Here is a 20,125-nt window from a genome sequence, read left to right on the forward strand (position 1 = left end):
TCTTCGAGGTCAAGGGTCCGATCGAATCACCGTCCGACTCGGATGAGTGGGTGGCTCGGGTTTACCTCGAGAAGTAAATGTCATTAGCTCAGACGAGTCTGATGAAGAAAGTGGGGGAGACGCTTAAATTGTTGAAAGTAATGCAAGTGTGCAATAAATGGATAACCCTTTTGTAGGAAATTATGTATAGTATTTTGTGGTAATGATATTTTGGTCATGTCCTCTGAGTATGTGCAGAAACAGCATGTCCATAATATAGGCAACCGTAGTAGTGTAGGTCTCGAAGCCGCTATTGTTCCCGACTGTCGAGAATTACAGAGATCATCTGTCGGGAATGATATGGGAACTGTTGGGACGTGATGTTGGTGTTTTGCTTGTTGACCGTGGTCTCATGAAAATCAATTTTCCATTTCGACAGACAGTCAGTCGAAGCTAATGGAACTTCTATGATTGGCTAATTTTATAGTAAGAAAAACGTATTCATCCCGTTTGTGGTAAAGGAACTTTAATTCTCGATAATTTGCTTGCAAAACATAATGACGAAATTTGTATTGATATATGAAAATAACAACAGATTCAGAAAATAAGTAGGGAATGTACAATGCTTATTGAAATTACGTTTTCGGGGATAACATTTCACAACCACTTTTACATATCACGCTTGTTCAAATGGCTTGTGATATAGTGGGGTTCGAACATATGGTCTGGTTATGACCAACTCTCCCACATCCAGTGCATCTCCTCAGTCGGGTAGTAGACTCGTATCTAGCTTGCTTACGTCGCATGGGTGGTCTACCTGGAGGACGACGTACAACCGGTGGCAAAATAGGAGTACCTAGGATTTCATTTGGAACAACCCAGTCCACTTCTCACGTAACGAGAGATATTACTTCCATATAGGCACCCTCCAGTATTCCGATGTATAGTACGGAGAGTATAGATCGTATAATGACTTACTACTTAGGGTAGCAGCACGAGTTGTATGAGCACATGACATACGATGTAGTTGAAACTCACGACAGGTGCACGTGTTGTTGGAGAAGTCCACTATTTCCGTATCGTTGGATATTCCAACCTGGGTCAAGTTGTCTATCAACTCGTGGGCTCGAATCCTAGCACTAGCTTCAAATGTTGTATGTAACTCGTTATCCATCATTGAAGACAATACACTATTGCATGAGGTTGCATTGGTTTGATGTTCATAAAATCATTTCTGCATTGTTTTACGAATGTGCTTGATCAAGCACGTGATTGGCAACGAATGGGCATGTCTCAACATTGAGTTCAATGATTCTGCGTTGTTGTTTGTCATGATGTTGTACTGGCACCCACGAATAGTGCTCGTGACCAGAATGAAAAATCGGCTTGCTCCAAATACCCGTAACATTTTTCGCTGACACTACTAATCTGTCACATTAGTCGTTCGAACTCTTCGACCCGATAAGTTGTAGCAGCTCGTTTGAACAGGAATATTGAACTTGCGTTAAAGTGCCGCTGGATTAGGTTCTTTTCCACATGCCACATACAACAACCACGATGAGACAAATGAAATAAGTGAGTAATAGTTCTTTTGATACTTTTTTTCCTGTCCGAAACAAATACAAGTTCATCTGAGTCGCCTATAAGATATTTCAAGTTAGACATCCACGATCCCCCACGCTAAGGGATAAATTTGTTTGTTAGCATCTTGGGCAGTTGCCAGTAAAAGTGTACCCTTGTATGGACCTTTCAAGTGATTATCGTCAATGCAAACAACGAGTCTCAAGTAAAGCATGTAACCACAAATGCTGCACCAAAAGCTAGGAAGAAGTAATGGAACCTATTGCACGAATCAAGTTTGATATGGGTTACCGTCCCCGGGTTATTCTCACCAAGATAGTTTCTGAAAACTGTCCTCTGGTGTCCCATGCATCATGTGTAAAGCAGCCACCTTTTCCCTATGTGCCTTGCTGTAACTTATTTGGACACCGAGCTCACGTTCCATGTCACGTGCAATAGTGCTCGGATCATACGATCGGTTTGGATTATCCAATTTTTCCAAAATGTGCTCAACAATTACAGAACTCGTTGCATGTCGATGCGCATTTGTATGTAACTCGTTCCCCATCCTCAACGACAATATACTATTGCATGAGGTTGCATTGGTTCGACGTTCATAAAATCATTTCTGCATTGTTTTACAAATGTGCTCGATCAAGCACGTGATTGGCAACGAACGGGCATGTCTCAACATTGAGTTCAATGATTCTGCGTTGTTGTTTGTCATGATGTTGTACCGACGCCCAAGAATAGTGCTCGTGACCAGAATGAAAAATCGGCTTGCTCCAAATACCCGTAACATTTTTCGCTAACCCTACGAATCTGTCACATTAGTCGTTCGAACTCTTCGACCCGATAAGTTGTAGTAGCTCGTTTGAACAAGAATATTGAACTTGCGTTAAAGTGTCGCTGGATTAGGTTCTTTTCCACACGCCACATACAACAACCATGATGAGACAAAGGAAATAAGTGAGTAATAGCTCTTTCGATACTTCTTTTCCTGTCCGAAACAAATACAAGTTCATCTGAGTTGCCTATAAGATATTTCAAGTTAGACATAAACCACATCCAAGATGTGTTTGTTTCGGAATCCATGATCCTCAACGCTATGGGATAATTTATTTGTTGGCATCTTAGACAGTTGCCAATAAAAGTGTACCCTTGTATGGACCTTCAAGTGACTACCGTCAATGCAAACAACGGGCCTCAAGTACTGCATGTAACCATAAATGCTGCACCAAAAGCTAGGAAGAAGTAATGGAACCTATTGTGCGAATCAAGTTCGATGTGAGTTACCGTCCCCAGGTTATTCTCACCAAGATAGTTTATGAAAAGTATCCTCTAGTGTCTCATGCAGCATGTGTAAAGCAGCCACCTTCCCCCTACGTGCCTTGTTGTAACTTGTTTGGACACCAAGCTCACGTTCCATGTTACGTGCAATAGTGCTCGGATCATACGATCGGTTCGGATTATCCAATTTTTCCAAAATGTGCTCGACAATTACAGAACTCGTCGCATGTCGATGCGCATTACTGCGACAATCGATGGAACATGTGTGAATATTATTGAATTTACGGATCACAAAGATTGCAGACTGCTTCACAGTAGAAGCACGTAACATCCACTTGTAGCTGCTGTCAGTGCATACAACGGTTAACATCTTCATGCTTGACCTGCTCACCCGAAATTGGAACTTGTCTTTCAAACAAGTGCACGAATTGTCGAGTACAACTGTTTCTTGCTGAAGAATATTTTCTTTTCGACAATATCGGATGTCTTCACAGTTCTCGTCAATTCATATCCATTCGAGCCGTTGGAATGTGCCGAAGCCTGCTCGTCGTCGACGTCAACAGAATTAGCATCCTCTAAACTAGGTGATGGGTTATCCAAGTTCTCATCTGATGGTGTAGTCCCTTTATCATACTTGTGTGTTTCAGGTGCATTATTGTTTGACACACTATGCATTCGATTCACCAAATCATGTTCCACGTTCTGCAGAACATCCACTACGGCAAATGAAGGATCTTGAAAATTTGCATCCCTTCCCATGTCAACACTTGGGAGATCGGACTCCAAAACAGTAACGCAGATAGTAGTTTCCTTATGCACTGATATGTACCAATTTAAGTTTTCATTGTCTCGTATTTCGGCCGAAGATATATTCAAGTTAGGGACTTTAAACTTCATTTCAATTTGGGCATAATGATCAACAATATCAAGTTTCTCCTTCAACCTTAACAAAAGTTCGGCTACGGTAATACTTGTTGGCACCAAAATGGAAGTAGTTTTGTCCCCTCTCCACTTCCATTCGTCATCCATATGAACAAAATTTTTCCCATGCGGCACGATGAATCCCAACTAATCACTCATACTTGAAATGTTGGGATCACAATGGTAAGAATTCAGAATCAATATGTTCGCATTTAATAGGATGAAAATCGCACTGCATAATACGTAAATCAATACAATAGCAAAAGGTCAAATCAAGGGTTTCCATCATTTTGAAGTGTCCAAATTGAAAGTAAAATTGTATAACATGACAGTTTGTAAATGTCGGGTTCGACATCTCAAACATCTAACCTGACGATTTGTAAATGTCGAACTCGACAGTTAAACTATCGACAATGTTGGGAAGCAGACGGTAGTGGATTTCTCAGGCTTCTTCAACACATCACATTAAGTGTGGTCATTATTATTCAGCTACCAAATGACAAAATATAAATGACATTTGGGCCTTGTCATTAAAGAGACCTTAATGATGGTAATGGAAGAAATTACTCAAAACCTTAACGATGGTAATGACATTTTATGAAGGATTCCAAAACCAAACAAAATATGCATAATACTTCCAAAAATTTCAAAGAAATTTGCCCATGTTGTATTTAACATGTACGAATAAAAAGTTATAAAAGTAAAATATAAAAAATTTGTAATTGTTAACCTCTCAAAATAATTGAAGAATGCAACCAAATGTCTTCTTGATCAATGAAAATGAAGAAGATGGAGAAAATGTAGGGTTTCTTGTTTATGTTACTTTTTCAAAATTTTTTGATCATTTTTTATTAATAAAAATTCATATTAATCAATAAAAAATACATTTCTCCATAGGTGATTTGGACTTTGCACCCCAAAAATGTGACATTTTTGCTCACAAAAAGTGAAAATGACAAATTTTTTGGAACTTTCATTTTTAGTGACATTTTTGTAAATTTCCCTATATTTTATATACTCATTTTGATCTAAAAATATAGACATTTAATTGTTCGTTTGAACAATTATATCTAATTTAATATATATTTCATTTATAATGTGAAACTCAATGAATGAAAGTAAAATTGAAAGAAGTGAAAATTAGCAAAAAAGTGCAAGATCTAAAGTTTGGGGACTAAAGTGTAAATATTCAAAAGTTGTGTCGGACCCACGATGAAGATTCGAGAATGCTACTATCGATTGGATACATTTAGAAATAAAAAAAATGAGTGAAATATGATCAAGATATTTTCACAAATTAATTTTCAACCGCACAAGTATATTCCAGATTTTTAGTTGGGGGTTGAAACTCATTTTTGACTTAGTAGATGTTTGAATTGGAAAAAAGTTACATCTAGTAAAATTGTAACCTTTTGAGCTATTTTTACAACCTAATTTAAATAACCTTAATTGGATATCAAGAGTAAAAGATATGATAAAAATATTAAAGGATGTACAATGCTGAAATTTTAATCAAGAGGCGCCATCCACGATGCCTTTACGGCTCTGCAGCGCCTAGGCTCTGCTGCCATAGTTTAGAATAAGATTTTTTTGGCACGTTTAAAGCCTAGAAAGACTCTCAATTCGAGAATAACATTAGATGAAGTATAAATACATTGGAAGAAGCACTTTTGAAGGGTTACACACTTTGAGAAATAAGCGATACAACTTGAAAATTTGGTGAGCAAATCAAAGGAGATATACATCAAGAAATCAAGGTTTTGAAGATTGATTGGGACAAGAAGATCATCTTGGTGCAACATTCATCCATTTATTTTCATCTTTATTTAAAAATCCAGTTATTTAATCAATGAATATCTATTATTTTTCTTCGTACATTATGAGTAGCTAAATCTTTATTGGGGTAAACAATTTAATTTACTCGTGACACTTTATTCTTCTATTCAAGATTCTAATTCTTTAAAAAACACACGTGTTGATTTTATTTATGAGTTGAATCTTGAATTACTTGGCAATAATTCAATGATTTTGTAAGTCTATTACGAATCGAGATGTGGGTTTTAGATTTAGATCACATAGTAAAATCTAATAATTTAGTATAAAACGTAGAGATACTTATATTACATATTGCAGTCGTTACATGAATTTTTAGAACATAATTACATTTAATTAAGAATGATTTACTTAGAAATATGAAATTGCATTAGTTAAATAAACTCAACGAGAATTAGAAAAGGGTAAATTGAATACGATAAATAATTCGATCGAGCACTACACTAGATCCGTGAATCTTGATTTAAGAATTATATATAATCAATTTATGAAATTATGAGCCCGAATATTCATTCCATACTTGAAACCGAGATTCAAGTTTTGTTGCATTTAGATACATTCTGGTTATTAGTAATAGTTAGATCAAACAATCATAAAAATCATACTTAATTTCATTAATCCAATAGAATTTAGTAGTAAATTAAATATTAAATTATAGTTCTCTTGGAAACGATAACATAGATTCAAAGGTACAGTATATTACTTATTACGATATCGTACACTTGCGATAGAAAAAAACAACAAGAGCTTTGGTTTTTGGCATTTTATTGTGTCCTTTTTGAATTAATTACTAGTGTTTGTCGATAGTCAATATATTTTTAATCGTGAAACTAACCTACAAAAAGACCACGCAGTCAATATATAATGAAAATCACACTACTGTTTGGCATATGAGAAAGGATCACACATAATTGCATGAGAAAGAATAAATATTTAAATTTTGCCGAAATACCCGAAAATGCTTGACCGATGGAGTAACATCCTCTCACATTGCCGCGGGTCCCATTTGAATAAAAAAATGCCGGCCTTCGTGTATGTGTATATTCGGTCAAGCTTCATATCATAGCCTTTGTTGCTGTAGCTTCGTCTTAAATATTTATAGGACAACAATGTCTATAGAAGTCTAATATAGGAACTAACAACCCTTAAATCCTAAATATATATCCGTGGTTATACAGAGGAGATATTATGGTTTTGAAGCAAAATTCCCAACAATGCAATTAAAAGCATTAAATAATAATTATTGGTTTATAAACTTCACCATAATATAATCGACATATCCAAAAGAATAATGCTATTTAGTATCATTGGTGTTACGACATTAATTTAGGTGGTACCAAGTGTGTGCAATTAAATGAATCACCTAATCACAACTTTTTTGAACCTATCACATAATGCCATATAAACTGATGCTCTAACATCTCTAGTGTTATATAGCATTATTCTATGAAAACGCACTTCTTTACTATCATCAATTCCCTGTTAAAGGTGCTGATTGGCGCCGCTCAGCAGCTGCAACCAGCAACTTGCGGAATTTTATATTGTGCTCAAGCAAATTTTGTGTAGGCGGCATGCATTCCTTAAGAGCAGGAACTTCAACCACATTGCTAAACCATGCAATGAGCCGGGGCATTTTCTCTTCATCGATAAGCTTTACGCTTAATATTTCCTCTATAATTCGAGCCCAGCATCCCATCCATGCAGCAGCAATGTCTACAAATCCAATTGTTTCGCCTCCAAAGAAGCGTTTCCCCTCCTCAAGCGCATTTTCTAAGGTCCTTAAATGCTCACAAGCGTCTTTTACACACTTTTCCTGCTCCTCTCCAATCTTGAAGAATGAGTTTATCATTGGCGCTATGCACTGGACAAATCAAGAAAAACAAAATAAGTAATCAACTACCATAATGTTATTTAGTATCTTAGTCAGCTTATTACCTTTTCATGGGCAAATTTAGCCCAGAAACGCGACTTGGCCCTTTCATAAGGATCTTGAGGCAGGAGTGGATTCTGCTTCCATGTTTCATCAATGTACTCGATTATCACGAGAGACTCTACCAATGGTTTCCCATTATGCAGCAGCACCGGTACCTTCTTATAAACCGGGTTGCACTGCAGCAACAGGGGGCTCTTCTTCAAAAGATTTTCTTCCTTGTATTCGTATTCAATACCCTTTAGCTTTAGTGCCCAACGAACGCTAAGGACAAAAGGGCTCCCCCAGAATCCTATCAACTGGACTAATTCCTTCTCTGGTGCCATGTCATTACTCCTTGTTGAGGAATTCCATTTGTTGGTTTTTATATATAAAAGACATGATACCAACTGGTTGGGTCAGCTTCAATTTCTGTACGCATACAAATGTCAATTATTTGGGCTGGAAAAGTAAATGGCGGTGAAAGCATTAGCTGCCTACCGTGTTAACCAAGTCCTTCAGTCTTTCTTTGGAATTCAAACATCAAATACTACTAAAATGCTACATTTTCCAAGTCTACAATCTGAAAATTCAATGCCCAGAGTCTCATGGTACGTAACTTCACCCAACAAAGCATCATAGTTGACAGTCATACTAATAATTTAGCGTCTTTGCTCATTGACTAGTATGTGATGTTACAAAGAATTCGTCGAGTACATTCTCCTGTTCTAATGATCTAGTTGTATAAAGATGCAATTATATCCTAGATATTGCTTGTGGCTTGCCTTGTGGATTTGTTACCACCTGAATACCCTCACCTTACAAGTTAGTTTTAAAGATGAATTCTGCCCAACGTGACTGTTACAATTAGTATCATAGCAAGCACCCCATCTTGGAGAAGAGAGGTTCACATTGCCCACAGAGCAACTTGAAGACGACTACTTCCAAGATAAGACTGATTTCGTAAAGTCAACCACCTGGTAAAAATAGGCAAGGATGTTGGTCAAGGGGTGATATATAACAATCCAATTGTATTTGTGAGTTTTTAGCCAATTAAGCATCCTCCCTTTACAAGCCACCAGTTCTACAGGCAAGTCCCTCCAATACAAGGAATAGAATCAAATTAAAACATGTAACGTAACGATTGTATCACCCAGAATGATTAGATAAGCCACATCTAACAATGATTACAGGGTATACTTGTTCGTAGTCCAGGACAATTGTTCAAAGTTACTGATAAGCAGTGAATACTAGGAAACGAGACTACAAATATGAGAAACATTTTTTCATAGTAAATAGCTGAGATACATTAGTAGATCTAGCCTAAAAAATATTATTGGGGGCAAGGGTTATCAGTATTAGCCTCTCAAAATAAATACCAGAGTTCCAAAACGATTTAACTTATTTAGCTGCTGGAGGCTGTGCTAACTGCTGCAGCTGGTGGACAACATGAGACATTCTAGGACGCATGGACGGGACATGCTGCGTGCAAGAGTACACAAGGTCCACCACTTTCTGGACAGTTCCAACTTCGGGGATTTGAGAAGAAGAGGACGATGTTATAAGAGGATCCAAAAGCTCAAGATAGCGATGAGCTTGCACCAGTGGTGTAGCCCACTCAAATATGCTTTGCCAACCTACTGAATCAACAGCTTGTGCTGGTCTACGTCCACTGATGATTTCAAGTAAAAGCACCCCAAAGCTGTATACATCACTCTTCGTTGTAAGCTCATTTCTATAGACAAACTCTGGAGCAAGATATCCATGAGTGCCACCGGCCATGACCCTCCTTTCATGCATCACTTCCCAAGGAACAAACTTTGATAGGCCAACTCCCATTAGATGGGCACCGAAGTCTTCATCAAGAAGAACATTACTTGCCCGGACATCATGATGCACAACTTGTGGCTTAACCTTGTCGTGGAGGAACCTGTTACCATTCATGAAATGAGTGAGATAACAGTAACAAACACTTCAACTACAACTCAGAATTTTGGAATATCAAACAAAGCTGCAGGTAAAATATAGTTGATCTAGGCAGATCACCACATGGGTGCTCATTCTTGGTAGATAGCCTAATCTAGGCCAAATGGTTTTATTTTCTGTATCTATTGATTCCTATATTGCATATAATACTTGTACTGATTCCTATATTGCATAGAATACTTGTACCATAAATGAATTTTCACCTTCTATTCCACACCATCGCACTCTTGAAAGACAGTACAAGTTAACAAAAATCCACATACAGAAACCTCATTAAATATATACAACACAAACAAATGAACAGAAAAGGAAAAATATAGAATTGTACACGGTATTTCACTTCTCTGGAGGAAATACAAAAACAACGAGAGACTAGGACCAATGTTTTATATCTCGCTAGACATGGGCATACACACATACTAAATACCATAACAGCTAAGCAAAGATTTTGAAAACTGCTTAGGAAAAGGGGGAAGGAGGTGCACAGATATCAATATGCAATTTTGCAGCCTAGAGCCAACCGCTATATGAATGCTAATATGAACACAAACTGAAAATCAGAAAGGTCCAAGTGAATGATTCCAAAAGATATCCTAAAGAAAATGGTTTAGAAAATAATTGCATATAAAAGTATCTTCAGATTTTTTATTATTTTTTTATTTTTATTTTTTCTGGGTAGTGAAAGACAAAATTTTGAGAAAGTTACTTACGCTATCCCTTGGGCAAGAGTCATGGCAACTTTCATTCTCATGGCCCAATCCAAACTCCTAGCCCCTCTAGGAATATGATGTAGCCATCTATCTAAAGGTCCATTCACAATAAACTCGTATACAATGTAACGATCACCATGATCATAGCAACACCCTTTAATAGCAACCAGATTTGGATGATGGAGTCTTGCAACCCTTCCAATCTCAGAATAGAACTCTTTTTTCCTCTGAAAGCTAGATCTCTTCAGCCTTTTAACTGCCACCCTTGATCCATCTAGCAAAAGGCCACTATACGTGCCCCCTGTTTTGGCATCCCCAAGAAGACGGTTTCCTTCACTGAAATTCTTTGTAATTGACTTCAGTTCCTCACGCGTAAAAACTTTCCATGAGGGCAGAACTAATGCCAATTCAGCTGGATTGGATAGCTTGCGAGATCTTTTACGCCTTTTATTACGTCTATACACAAGGAGCCATATCACAACAGCTAGAGTACTGCAGAGTATCAAGCCACTCACAACAGCAAGAATGACAAGATATTCCCTGTGGCAGTGCATATGATGACATTTGTTCTCTGAAATCTCAAAATGATGCAAAAATTTGAGTCAAATATTACTGGCGACAGAACTCTGAAAAGCAATTACAAGTGAAAATGCATAAAGAATAGATAAAAAGAACAACTTACTACTACTTAATGGAATCACATACCTACGTCAAGCATGCATATGAAGGCATGTGACAAATTACATCTCTGAGCCATAAGAGAATTAGTACTGTTGATCATTAATGTGCACATTTCTGTTAGATTTCCACCATAGCAAGACAGATTGGAGCAACCTAAATGGTTTGGCATACTAGGGGTGATAGATCTATCCCAAAATATATCACCAGACCATTTCCAACCCAAACCCGCTGTACCATTGATGCCTCTCCCACCAACCCAGCATCCATTTACATTCTCACTGCATAACTTCTGGATAAAACTGAGTTCTTGCAAAGAGGCCGCAGCTGCCAGGTGTCCATTGTCAGCTTTGCAGTGGGTCTCTGACTGATCCCATGATTGATTGATTGAAATATATTTAAAACACTTTGTATTGCTAGGATTGCTAATCCAGCCAGAAGGGCACAAAGCTGTTCATGAAAAAACAAAACTTTCTTTTATTGGAGAGAGAAGGAGGGAAGGGATGTAGAGAGGGAACATTTCATATCACTCACGAAGAAAAAACTCTAGCAAAAATACTACATGTTAAGGGCAATCCCATGCTCTCATCAAACATAATTCAACAACAACAAAAAATTAGAGTTAAGCAAACTTGATTGATGATGACAGGGGAAATGGTAATACCAAAAGGTCCTCAGCGACACCAACCATAGAATCATGGAAGTTCTTGACGAAGAAAATTTCAATGAGAATAAGGGAAGGCGCCAAAATCTGGGAGCCAGTCTGAAGGGATACCAATTTTTTATTAAATCTAATTATGCAATTCTCGTGAGCAAGCACAAAGACCGTTTCTCAAGGCAACTATTTGGAGATACAAAATCAGCTGAAAGCTGCTTCCTATTCCAGAGCAAGATGAAAAAAGAGGCTTCTTCTGAAGCGGAGACAATAAGGTGCAAAAAGTTTCAACTAAAGTTCAGAACTTCAGTTGAAATTCCTACCATAAAAATTCCCAGGAAAAATTACGTAAAATTTTGATTTTTAAGCAAAATAGCAACTTGATAGAAACTCAGAGCAAATAAAAATTGCACATCTGATTTTTCAACTAAAAAAAAAAACCAGAAATAACAATAAATAAATAAACTAACCTTGTGCACGAGATTGGTTCTCAGAAGATGCAGTTAAATACACATCGACCGACTGATTAAAGCCCTACAAATCAAACATCAATATTACCTATAAACCTTAAAATAACTCAAGTTTAACAGACAACCAACTTTCCTAAATTTCAAAACCTAAAACGGAAAGGGTATAAATATGGCAGGTGTTTGTGTTATAAATTAGATCAAAATTTACACAGTACACTCACTGGATTGGAAGCTCCGAGTCGAAGCAGGGGACAAGAAAATAGCAGCAGCAGCAGCAGCGGAAGCTCAATAAAGATCGCCATTTTCATTTCCATGAGCTTCCTACAGTGACAAGAACCCTAACTAAAATCCATAGCCAATTCGACTTCTGTGTAAATATTACTAATGATAGCTGGTGGATTCATAATGGAAATGGAGATAAGGGTAGGGTTTTTATTTACTGTTCTTCAGTCTTGCTGGTATTGAATTAAATAAGGTAGTTTGGATGTCGTCGGTGTTGAATTAAGAAAAAAACTGTTGACGGCGACGGACGATTACAGACTTTTATTATTATTATTATTATTTTTTCACCATCAGCTTTTTCCCTGTTGAATTAGAATAATGCCACCCGATTCCTAAGGATAACAGCCCCTGTGACCGCGCCCTCACATGGATCGATCCAGTATGAATAAAATAATCTTGACTCCCCATGTGTGTGGAGTCATCCACATGGATTGTTTAGGGAGGTTGATTGAATTACGCTGATTGTACATTATTTGTGGACAACTTGCGTTCTTAAATTTCTTTAACTTTTTGTGGTCACTACAATGGATAATTCACTGACCGTTATAACTTTAAGATTGTGCTTGTTTCGATAAAATTATAATACGATATAAATTGGTTGTTTAAAATCTGAAACTATAGGAAAATTAGAATGGTTCCCAATTGTGCGCTTGAAGGAAAAATTAGGACTAACCTTCCAGCTTAACAAGTAACTAAGTTTTGAGTATCAACTTATTTAAATATTTAGACAGATTGAATGTTAACTTGAATGAAAATCGGATGGTATAATTGTCAAATCACTTAATGTTTTGTCCTGAATTATGTGAAAGTTGCATGTGATTTTAACGTCTATATCAGTGATTTTCATTTCGCAAGAATTCAAAATCGTAAATTTAAGTGCTTGTTTGGTGGTGATTTTAAGCTAATTAAAATATATTTTTTAAATGTTATTTCACTATTACAATTTTCATTTTTAAATTCTTCTCTCGTAGATAGAATCCATTTTTTCTCTAACGATCAAAAAATTAATTCTCAAAATCCCCATCAAACAAGCTATTAAAATAGATGAGTATCAAAACTACGCTATCTAAAAGGTTAGAGAATCCAATTCTAGTTTTTCCCAAAAAATTAGCTTGTTAACTTGCACCAGTAGTAACTAGTAACTTGACATGTTTTAGAAACCACAATAATTGAAGATAAATTAGTTTCATAGCTCGCATTTATAGAACACGATCAATATCGTTGAACACTACTCAAGACATAGAAGATATGCAAGTCCAATTTTAAAATGCATTCATAAATAGTGGTCTAAAGTTAAGATCAATGACAAAATTTCAAGGAGTCGTACAAATGTGGAATCCTCATTTACAATTCTCTTAAAAGAGAGTGACTATGTATTGGGATTGACCAACCACCACGGGTCAATTCCACTTCAAGTTTTCATTATATTTAAAGCCAAAAAAAAATAATAATAATAATAAATAAATAAAAATAAAAATAAAAATAATAGTACCTTCAAAATGCGCTTTCTATAACTATAACATTTATGGACCATTCCTCCTATTAAGATATTTGATGTACATATTGAAAAAAAGCAAGTCGCCCTCTCATTGTATTAGTGCTGTACATTTATCATTTCCCCAATGAGAATGCGTAAAACATTTTAAATTTTAGGAAATTACTTTTAACAGCAAAATAAAAATGGAAATCTTTTCACTGCCATGAAATAGGGAAATTTATTTTACTGGACCCATCAATATTTAAATTTATTCTAAATCACTAAACATAAATTTAATTATTAAAAAAAAAAAAGAGAAAAAAAATCCCTCTTTTTTCAATATAAACGATGTCACGCTGCTCATTCAACTGATACCTTCAAGAAAACACAGAAGGAAAATCAATGGCTCAATCCTTAAACCCTTCAAAAACCCTGGACCTAAATCAGCTCCGACTGTCCAATTCTCCATCAGGATCACCACTGCCAGTTAAATCAATTTCAAAACTTCTGAAAAAGAAAAAAATTCCTTCAATTATGGTCTATGCATCATCAAAAATGTCAAGCACCCAACACCAAACGCCGCTATCGCTTTCTCTCCAGGCATTAACAGATGGAGACCGCAAAACTGAAGTAATGAATACTATAAAAAACTCAGTTTCGAACTGTCTGTCCGAGACCCATCTCGATTTAACTGTTCCTGGACTCAAATCCAAAACCAGAGGCAAGGTAATTTTTTTCTCAAGCAGTCATAATTTTTGTTCAAGAATCTACTAGGGACTTCTTGTTTGGCTGCTGGGTTAAAATATTGAAAAAGATTGGTTCTTTATTGTGATTTAGCACAAGAAAGTTCATTACTGAATTGAGAAATTTTATTTTTTAACTTTCGAAGCCATCTTTAGCTGATTTTGTTGAGAATAGGTTTGATTCTGTCATCTTTCATTTTTTTTTTCCCGCTTGAGGTGATTTACAGAATTGAGATGTTTTCTTTTATCTAAAATTTAATGTTAACAACGCTGTTAGGTTTAATAAAATTAGACGATTTATTATGTCTATAAGTTAAAAAGATTGAATTTTTTTGCTCATTCAAAATAATTTCTCAATGTAAAGTTTTCGATGGAGTTTTAAAGACGGAATATGTTATGAAATTTTACAAATGAAGAGGGCATTATAACTAAAGATTCCATTTGAGGACTTTTTCCTCTGAGATTTGTGGATCATTTATAAATTAAACATTCAGCAAGTTTTAAAAGGATTGCTATTCCATCATCCCAATCACGAAGCTACATGTGGTAGTTTTAATGGAGAAATTTCATAGAGGAATTTAATGGGTGAAAGGGAAATAAATTATGAAGAAATAAAAATAGCTAATGGGCCTTTTAACTTATTGGTAAAATCAAAGTATACAGCTGCTCTAAAGCAAACTCGATTTTTGTAAGAATTGGAGGGCTAATGAGGGGACCAAGGAAAATGGATGTTAAGTGTTATGAAAAATGTTGAACACACATCCCTTTTAATGGCTAATATATGGAGTGTAATCAAATGCTTATTATTCATTAGGGATAAGGTTGGAGAAATGCAATGCTATTAACATAATGCCGATTTCATGAATTTTCTATTCATTTTCTCGACCACCATATAAAGTGTTGAATGTATTGGATGGAAAAATGATGATTAAATTGATGTTGTAGGTCAGAGATATATATGATGGAGGGGATTATCTTGTTCTGGTCACAACTGATAGGCAAAGTGCTTTTGATAGAATTCTTGCTTCAATTCCCTTTAAGGGTCAGGTAATTGTAGTTCTTCATCTCCCATGTTTGAGCTACTTTGCAGTGGGAAAAACATCAAAGTTCAAAAAAATGATTTCTTGTTGAAAATTAACAGCTTTCTACTAATTAAGCTTCATCTTGGTTTTTCTTTTGAAAAAAATTCCTCCTTGTGCTTTTGACTACATATAGGTGCTTAATGAAACAAGTTTATGGTGGTTTAGTGAAACTCAGCACATAACTCCAAATGCAGTGGTATCCTCACCGGATAAGAACGTTACTATCGCAAAGAAATGTTCTGTCTTTCCTGTTGAATTTGTTGGTGAGTTACTCAAATAATTCTAACCATTTTCTGATCCATTTTCTTAATTTTTAAAAATTTTAAAAGGCCATATCTTTCCATGCATACGAGAATTGTTGTGCTTTTTAACACAGTTGCTTATTTGTAGTTAGAGGTTATGTGACTGGAAGTACTGATACATCACTTTGGACGGTCTACAAAAATGGTGTTCGAAATTATTGTGGCAATGCTCTTCCTGATGGTGAGGTTTGTGATTGGTCCATAATGCTCCACTTATACTGCACGTTTGGCTTTATATTGTTCTGCGTCTACTTGTAACAGGCTTGGTGAAGAATCAAAAGCTACCAGAAAATATACTCACACCGACAACTAAAGCTGCTGATCATGATGTTCCTGTAACCCCCCAGGAGGTCTGGATCTCCTAACATTCTTTATAGTCGCTGCAGTTATGAATGTTTCTGTCTTTGCTTATTAGGCTTCTTTTTTCACCTAATCAATACATTATCGAACCTAAATATGATCTCTATTGAGCTTCCCTAATTACCACTAAGCACGACACGAGTTCAAACCACGCCAAGTACGAGTCTGAAGTTCAGTGTCAGATTTAATATCAAGCTGATTCTGTACCATAGTGGCTCTGCTAAAATTATGCTCAGGAGTGTAGTACAAAGTATTTCTTTATTTTTATTTTGAATTTTGAATGTAAGGTTTCCTAGTGCAATAAACGTGGTGATATTCCTCCAGCGTCTTGGGAAATTCCAGAATGCGCTGTTCTCTATCACAGAACATGTATTTGAGAGGGAACCTAAGCGCTATTCATATGAGAGACAGGCAATTTACTTCATAAGGTTTAGCGCTATTTACATTTGAACCATTTTGATAAACCTATTCATAGGATGAATTTTTTAGAATGGGGATCAAAGTTGTAGTTTGGATTGAAGTCAGATGAGGGATAGGGATAGGAAATTTTCTGCTGTTTTGGATAGGTTAATCTGCAGGATGGATTAGCAACTGGTCCTTCACTGTTGAATAATAGACATTTAGTTGTCCATTCTTTATACTTATAATTAAGCATTATTGCCTCCTAGTGGATTTGACAAAAATGGTTCCAAAGGCTAAATATAAAAGAATCAAAGTCAATTATTTAGCCGACGAAGAAAATCGAACTTTAAGCAACCCTACTAATATTTCTTTTTCCATATGTAGAGCCTTTTTGATGTTCATTTTTTTTTTTTTTTTTCCTTATAGCACAAAATAGACTTGCATATCATACATGAACAACATGTGTGAGCTTATTCTGATTCTGTTCTTCAAAAGGATACATTTATTGATGCTCCATCTCATATTTCAACAAACATTTCACTATTCCTGATATTCATGCGCTATTTTTGAGTATATAAATTCGAATGGCTTTGGTCTGAGAGAGAGAACAGTTGGACTTAGAAAGTACGGGAATTTGTGCCAACTAACTTATCTAAAGAGGCAAACTAGCATATATGGCAGATTGAATAATTCTTCAAGTATCAAGGTGTCAATTGCACAATGCTTATGTTGTTCTCAATTTGCATTGCAGATTGTTCAGCGTGGGCTGATGACTCAAGATCATTATTTTGAAGCAAGTACGAAAGCTTTAAGTCTCTTCCAATATGGGCAGGTGCTAATCTCAACTTCATTTTTCTTTCCTTATTCTTTTTACTTATTTAAATATAAGATTTTGCTTATTGCATACTTGCAGACATAAAAAGCAGATTTTTTACCTAATTATTCCATGTACCAAGTTATAGACGATAGGAGCATCATTTTATTTTGTCGTGATGATATGCATTTTAATTTCATATTTAAAATTAAAATGTGATTTTATTCTGTATATAGAAGCATTCCCGTGAGACCAATGCATGCTTGTATCTTTAAGATCAAACATGGATAATGCTGTTTTGCATTTAACACTATTTTTAAACTCAGCAAGTAGCCCTTGAACATGGCCTGATATTGGTGGATACTAAATACGAATTCGGAAAGGGATCTGATGGCACAGTGCTTTTAATTGATGAGGTTATTGATCTATCTTTAAAACTCTTTCTTATTCAAAATATATCCATTTTGTGACAACAAATTCTGATTTTCTACACTGCTGCACGTCAATTTTAGGTGCATACACCTGACTCGAGCCGGTATTGGATTGCTGATTCTTACGAGGAACGCTTTGAGAAGAGTCTTGAACCTGATAACATTGACAAGGTTCATCATAATTCTGACTTGCTACATCCATTTATTATATACTGATATCTTCCATTTGATTAGATCTACAGTATTACTGACTTCTTGGATAACTGAATATTTGGTAGGAATTTTTGAGGTTGTGGTTCAAAGATCATTGCAACCCATATGAAGATGAGGTAAACTTAAATAAAATAACTCTTCTTTTTCTTTATGAATGTGATTTATATGCTGATTCACTGAATCACTATGGTCAACACATTTTTAGGTCTTGCCTGATGCACCTGAAGAACTTGTATCTGAATTAGCTTGGCGGTATGACTTCCATCTCATGCTGAGTTTGTGATTTACATTATTTCATATTTTAGTTAAATGGAAAATTAGCAGCATACCCTTTTTGCAAGCTAATATACAAAACTTCTTTACAACTACACATTCATTTGATTACAGGTATATTTTCTTATACGAGACAATAACGAAGTCAAAGTTTGAAATGCCCATGACTAAGGTAATGAATAGGTGGTAGATAAAACATCTCTCTGTTGGGACAACATTGAGTATTATAGCGTTCAAATTTCAATGTCTTCATGCAGGAACATATACACGACCGGATATCTCGCAATGTTTCACAGGCACTTTCATCTCTGTGACAATGCTGTCAAGATCTAGATCACCTCCCCACATTTTGCCAAAAATATTACAGTGGGATGTGAATCTACTGATATTCTAGGACTCATTTACGAGTTTCCATGAATGGTGAATGGTTCTTTCTTGCTGATCTTTTTTTTTTTTTTGCTTCTTTTCATTTTATTGTTAGCTTTTATCCAGTTGATGTCAAAAATTGTACTATTGACACACAGACTGATGAAAATATTTGATGTTATTGATGGAAGGGAATTTGTATACAAAATAACCTTTATAAGTTTTTAAAACTATGAAAATGGCTTAGTGTTGATGGAAGTTCCCCATTTTCGTAAAGTCGGTATCCTACCTATAATAAAAGGGTTTATAACTTTATATGGGGAGTAACTTTCATGAATTTTGCTACTCAACCAGGGGCCTATGACAGGCCCCTCTGACAGGGGCTGTGTACCTCTTTCATTGTTGTCCTCAACTTGGGTTAAGTTGTTTGTACAGTCCTCAGGGCTGTACAATGTTACAGCCCCCTCACGAGGGGTCCCCACGCTTATGTGAGGGGGCTGTGTGTTTGCAAGGGTGTACAGCAAACATAACTCTCTCAAATTTGTTTTTATTTTGGACGGACCTACATTGCCAGAAGAGGTGGTGATAGGCTGTGCCCGACCCCTCACACGGGGATCAGGCTCACAAATTTTTGGCAATATTTTTTCATGTGAGCCCACGCCATAGTAGGGGGCTAAGGCACCGTTCGGTCGCCAACACCCTGGCTATCCGGATTTTTCCTTTTATTTTCCCCTTTGGCTGACAAAAGGGAGTCATTTATCTTAAAGTGTCTGCTACATAGTTTTCTCATAAGCTCGACTCAACCATGGCCGACTTGTCCTTATGGCTAGGCCACAAAATTCTTGCCCACGTGGGTTATTATTACATATATTTTTTAACATGCTTCATTAATAAATGGCATAACATACATTTTTCTTGAACAATGTTCTTTATCTCTATTAGAGAGATTAGGGATCTACGTGACGTGATTTGCTATGAAATATATGAAAATAAGATTTACTTTATTGATATTATCAATTAATGTCACATCACAAGATGATCATTCAGAACATTATTTTTTTCTTTATTACATTTTTATATACAACTTGTTAATCAACTAATTAAACAAGTTGAACTAACTTATAATGCAAAATAATAAATAAGTGTCCAGATCAACTAAGAGAATTTTATAGGGCGAATATACATTTTTCACGAGATAAAAGTTGATCCGTTGCAACTTGCAATTTTCAGGATCATAAATCATTGCAACTAATTTATATGAGTTTCAATGAATGCTAGGATCGCTACACCAGCTGCCCAAATATCATCGTCTGACACATGCTCGGCTGGGGAATGACTAATACCACCACGACAACGCACAAACAACATTGCAACCTATCGAACATTACA

General features: G+C 36.0%; 3 protein-coding genes across 3 annotated transcripts; 1 reads left to right on the forward strand and 2 right to left on the reverse strand.

The window, feature by feature from the left end:
• Positions 1-6,812: 6,812 nt before the first annotated feature.
• Positions 6,813-8,482, reverse strand: LOC111380550 (glutathione transferase GST 23-like). Its single transcript, XM_023004141.1, has 2 exons — positions 7,519-8,482; positions 6,813-7,444 (listed from the first exon to the last, which is right to left on the reverse strand). The coding sequence occupies exons 1-2, from the start codon at positions 7,837-7,839 to the stop codon at positions 7,055-7,057; spliced, it is 711 nt and encodes a 236-aa protein (XP_022859909.1). The 5' UTR covers positions 7,840-8,482; the 3' UTR covers positions 6,813-7,054.
• Positions 8,483-8,625: 143 nt separating this feature from the next.
• On the reverse strand, positions 8,626-12,521 carry LOC111380549 (C-type lectin receptor-like tyrosine-protein kinase At1g52310). Its single transcript, XM_023004140.1, has 5 exons — positions 12,213-12,521; positions 11,992-12,055; positions 10,894-11,316; positions 10,189-10,759; positions 8,626-9,422 (listed from the first exon to the last, which is right to left on the reverse strand). Exons 1-5 carry the CDS (start codon positions 12,303-12,305, stop codon positions 8,894-8,896), a joined length of 1,680 nt encoding a protein of 559 aa, XP_022859908.1. The 5' UTR covers positions 12,306-12,521; the 3' UTR covers positions 8,626-8,893.
• A 1,593-nt stretch (positions 12,522-14,114) lies between these two features.
• Positions 14,115-18,987, forward strand: LOC111380557 (phosphoribosylaminoimidazole-succinocarboxamide synthase, chloroplastic). Its single transcript, XM_023004157.1, has 12 exons — positions 14,115-14,476; positions 15,439-15,540; positions 15,709-15,838; positions 15,966-16,058; positions 16,139-16,227; positions 17,391-17,471; positions 17,780-17,869; positions 17,966-18,055; positions 18,163-18,213; positions 18,303-18,349; positions 18,485-18,542; positions 18,628-18,987. Exons 1-12 carry the CDS (start codon positions 14,153-14,155, stop codon positions 18,682-18,684), a joined length of 1,212 nt encoding a protein of 403 aa, XP_022859925.1. The 5' UTR covers positions 14,115-14,152; the 3' UTR covers positions 18,685-18,987.
• Positions 18,988-20,125: the final 1,138 nt, after the last annotated feature.

Source organism: Olea europaea, unplaced genomic scaffold (assembly GCF_002742605.1).
Source record: "Olea europaea var. sylvestris unplaced genomic scaffold, O_europaea_v1 scaffold2164, whole genome shotgun sequence".
NCBI lineage: Eukaryota > Viridiplantae > Streptophyta > Magnoliopsida > Lamiales > Oleaceae > Olea > Olea europaea.

Excerpts from the sequence above, each read along its gene's own strand:
- LOC111380549 (XM_023004140.1), bottom strand. The coding sequence starts at position 12,305 with ATGGAAATGAAAATGGCGATCTTTATTGAGCTTCCGCTGCTGCTGCTG. Across the intron at positions 11,317-11,991 it reads GAACCAATCTCGTGCACAAG|CTTTGTGCCCTTCTGGCTGG; the intron begins GTTAGTTTATTT and ends TTTCATGAACAG. Across the intron at positions 10,760-10,893 it reads CATATGCATGCTTGACGTAG|AGAACAAATGTCATCATATG; the intron begins GTATGTGATTCC and ends TTGAGATTTCAG.
- LOC111380550 (XM_023004141.1), bottom strand. The coding sequence starts at position 7,839 with ATGGCACCAGAGAAGGAATTAGTCCAGTTGATAGGATTCTGGGGGAGC. Across the intron at positions 7,445-7,518 it reads CTAAATTTGCCCATGAAAAG|TGCATAGCGCCAATGATAAA; the intron begins GTAATAAGCTGA and ends TGATTTGTCCAG.
- LOC111380557 (XM_023004157.1), top strand. The coding sequence starts at position 14,153 with ATGGCTCAATCCTTAAACCCTTCAAAAACCCTGGACCTAAATCAGCTC. Across the intron at positions 18,350-18,484 it reads GTATCTGAATTAGCTTGGCG|GTATATTTTCTTATACGAGA; the intron begins GTATGACTTCCA and ends ATTTGATTACAG. Across the intron at positions 18,543-18,627 it reads TTGAAATGCCCATGACTAAG|GAACATATACACGACCGGAT; the intron begins GTAATGAATAGG and ends GTCTTCATGCAG.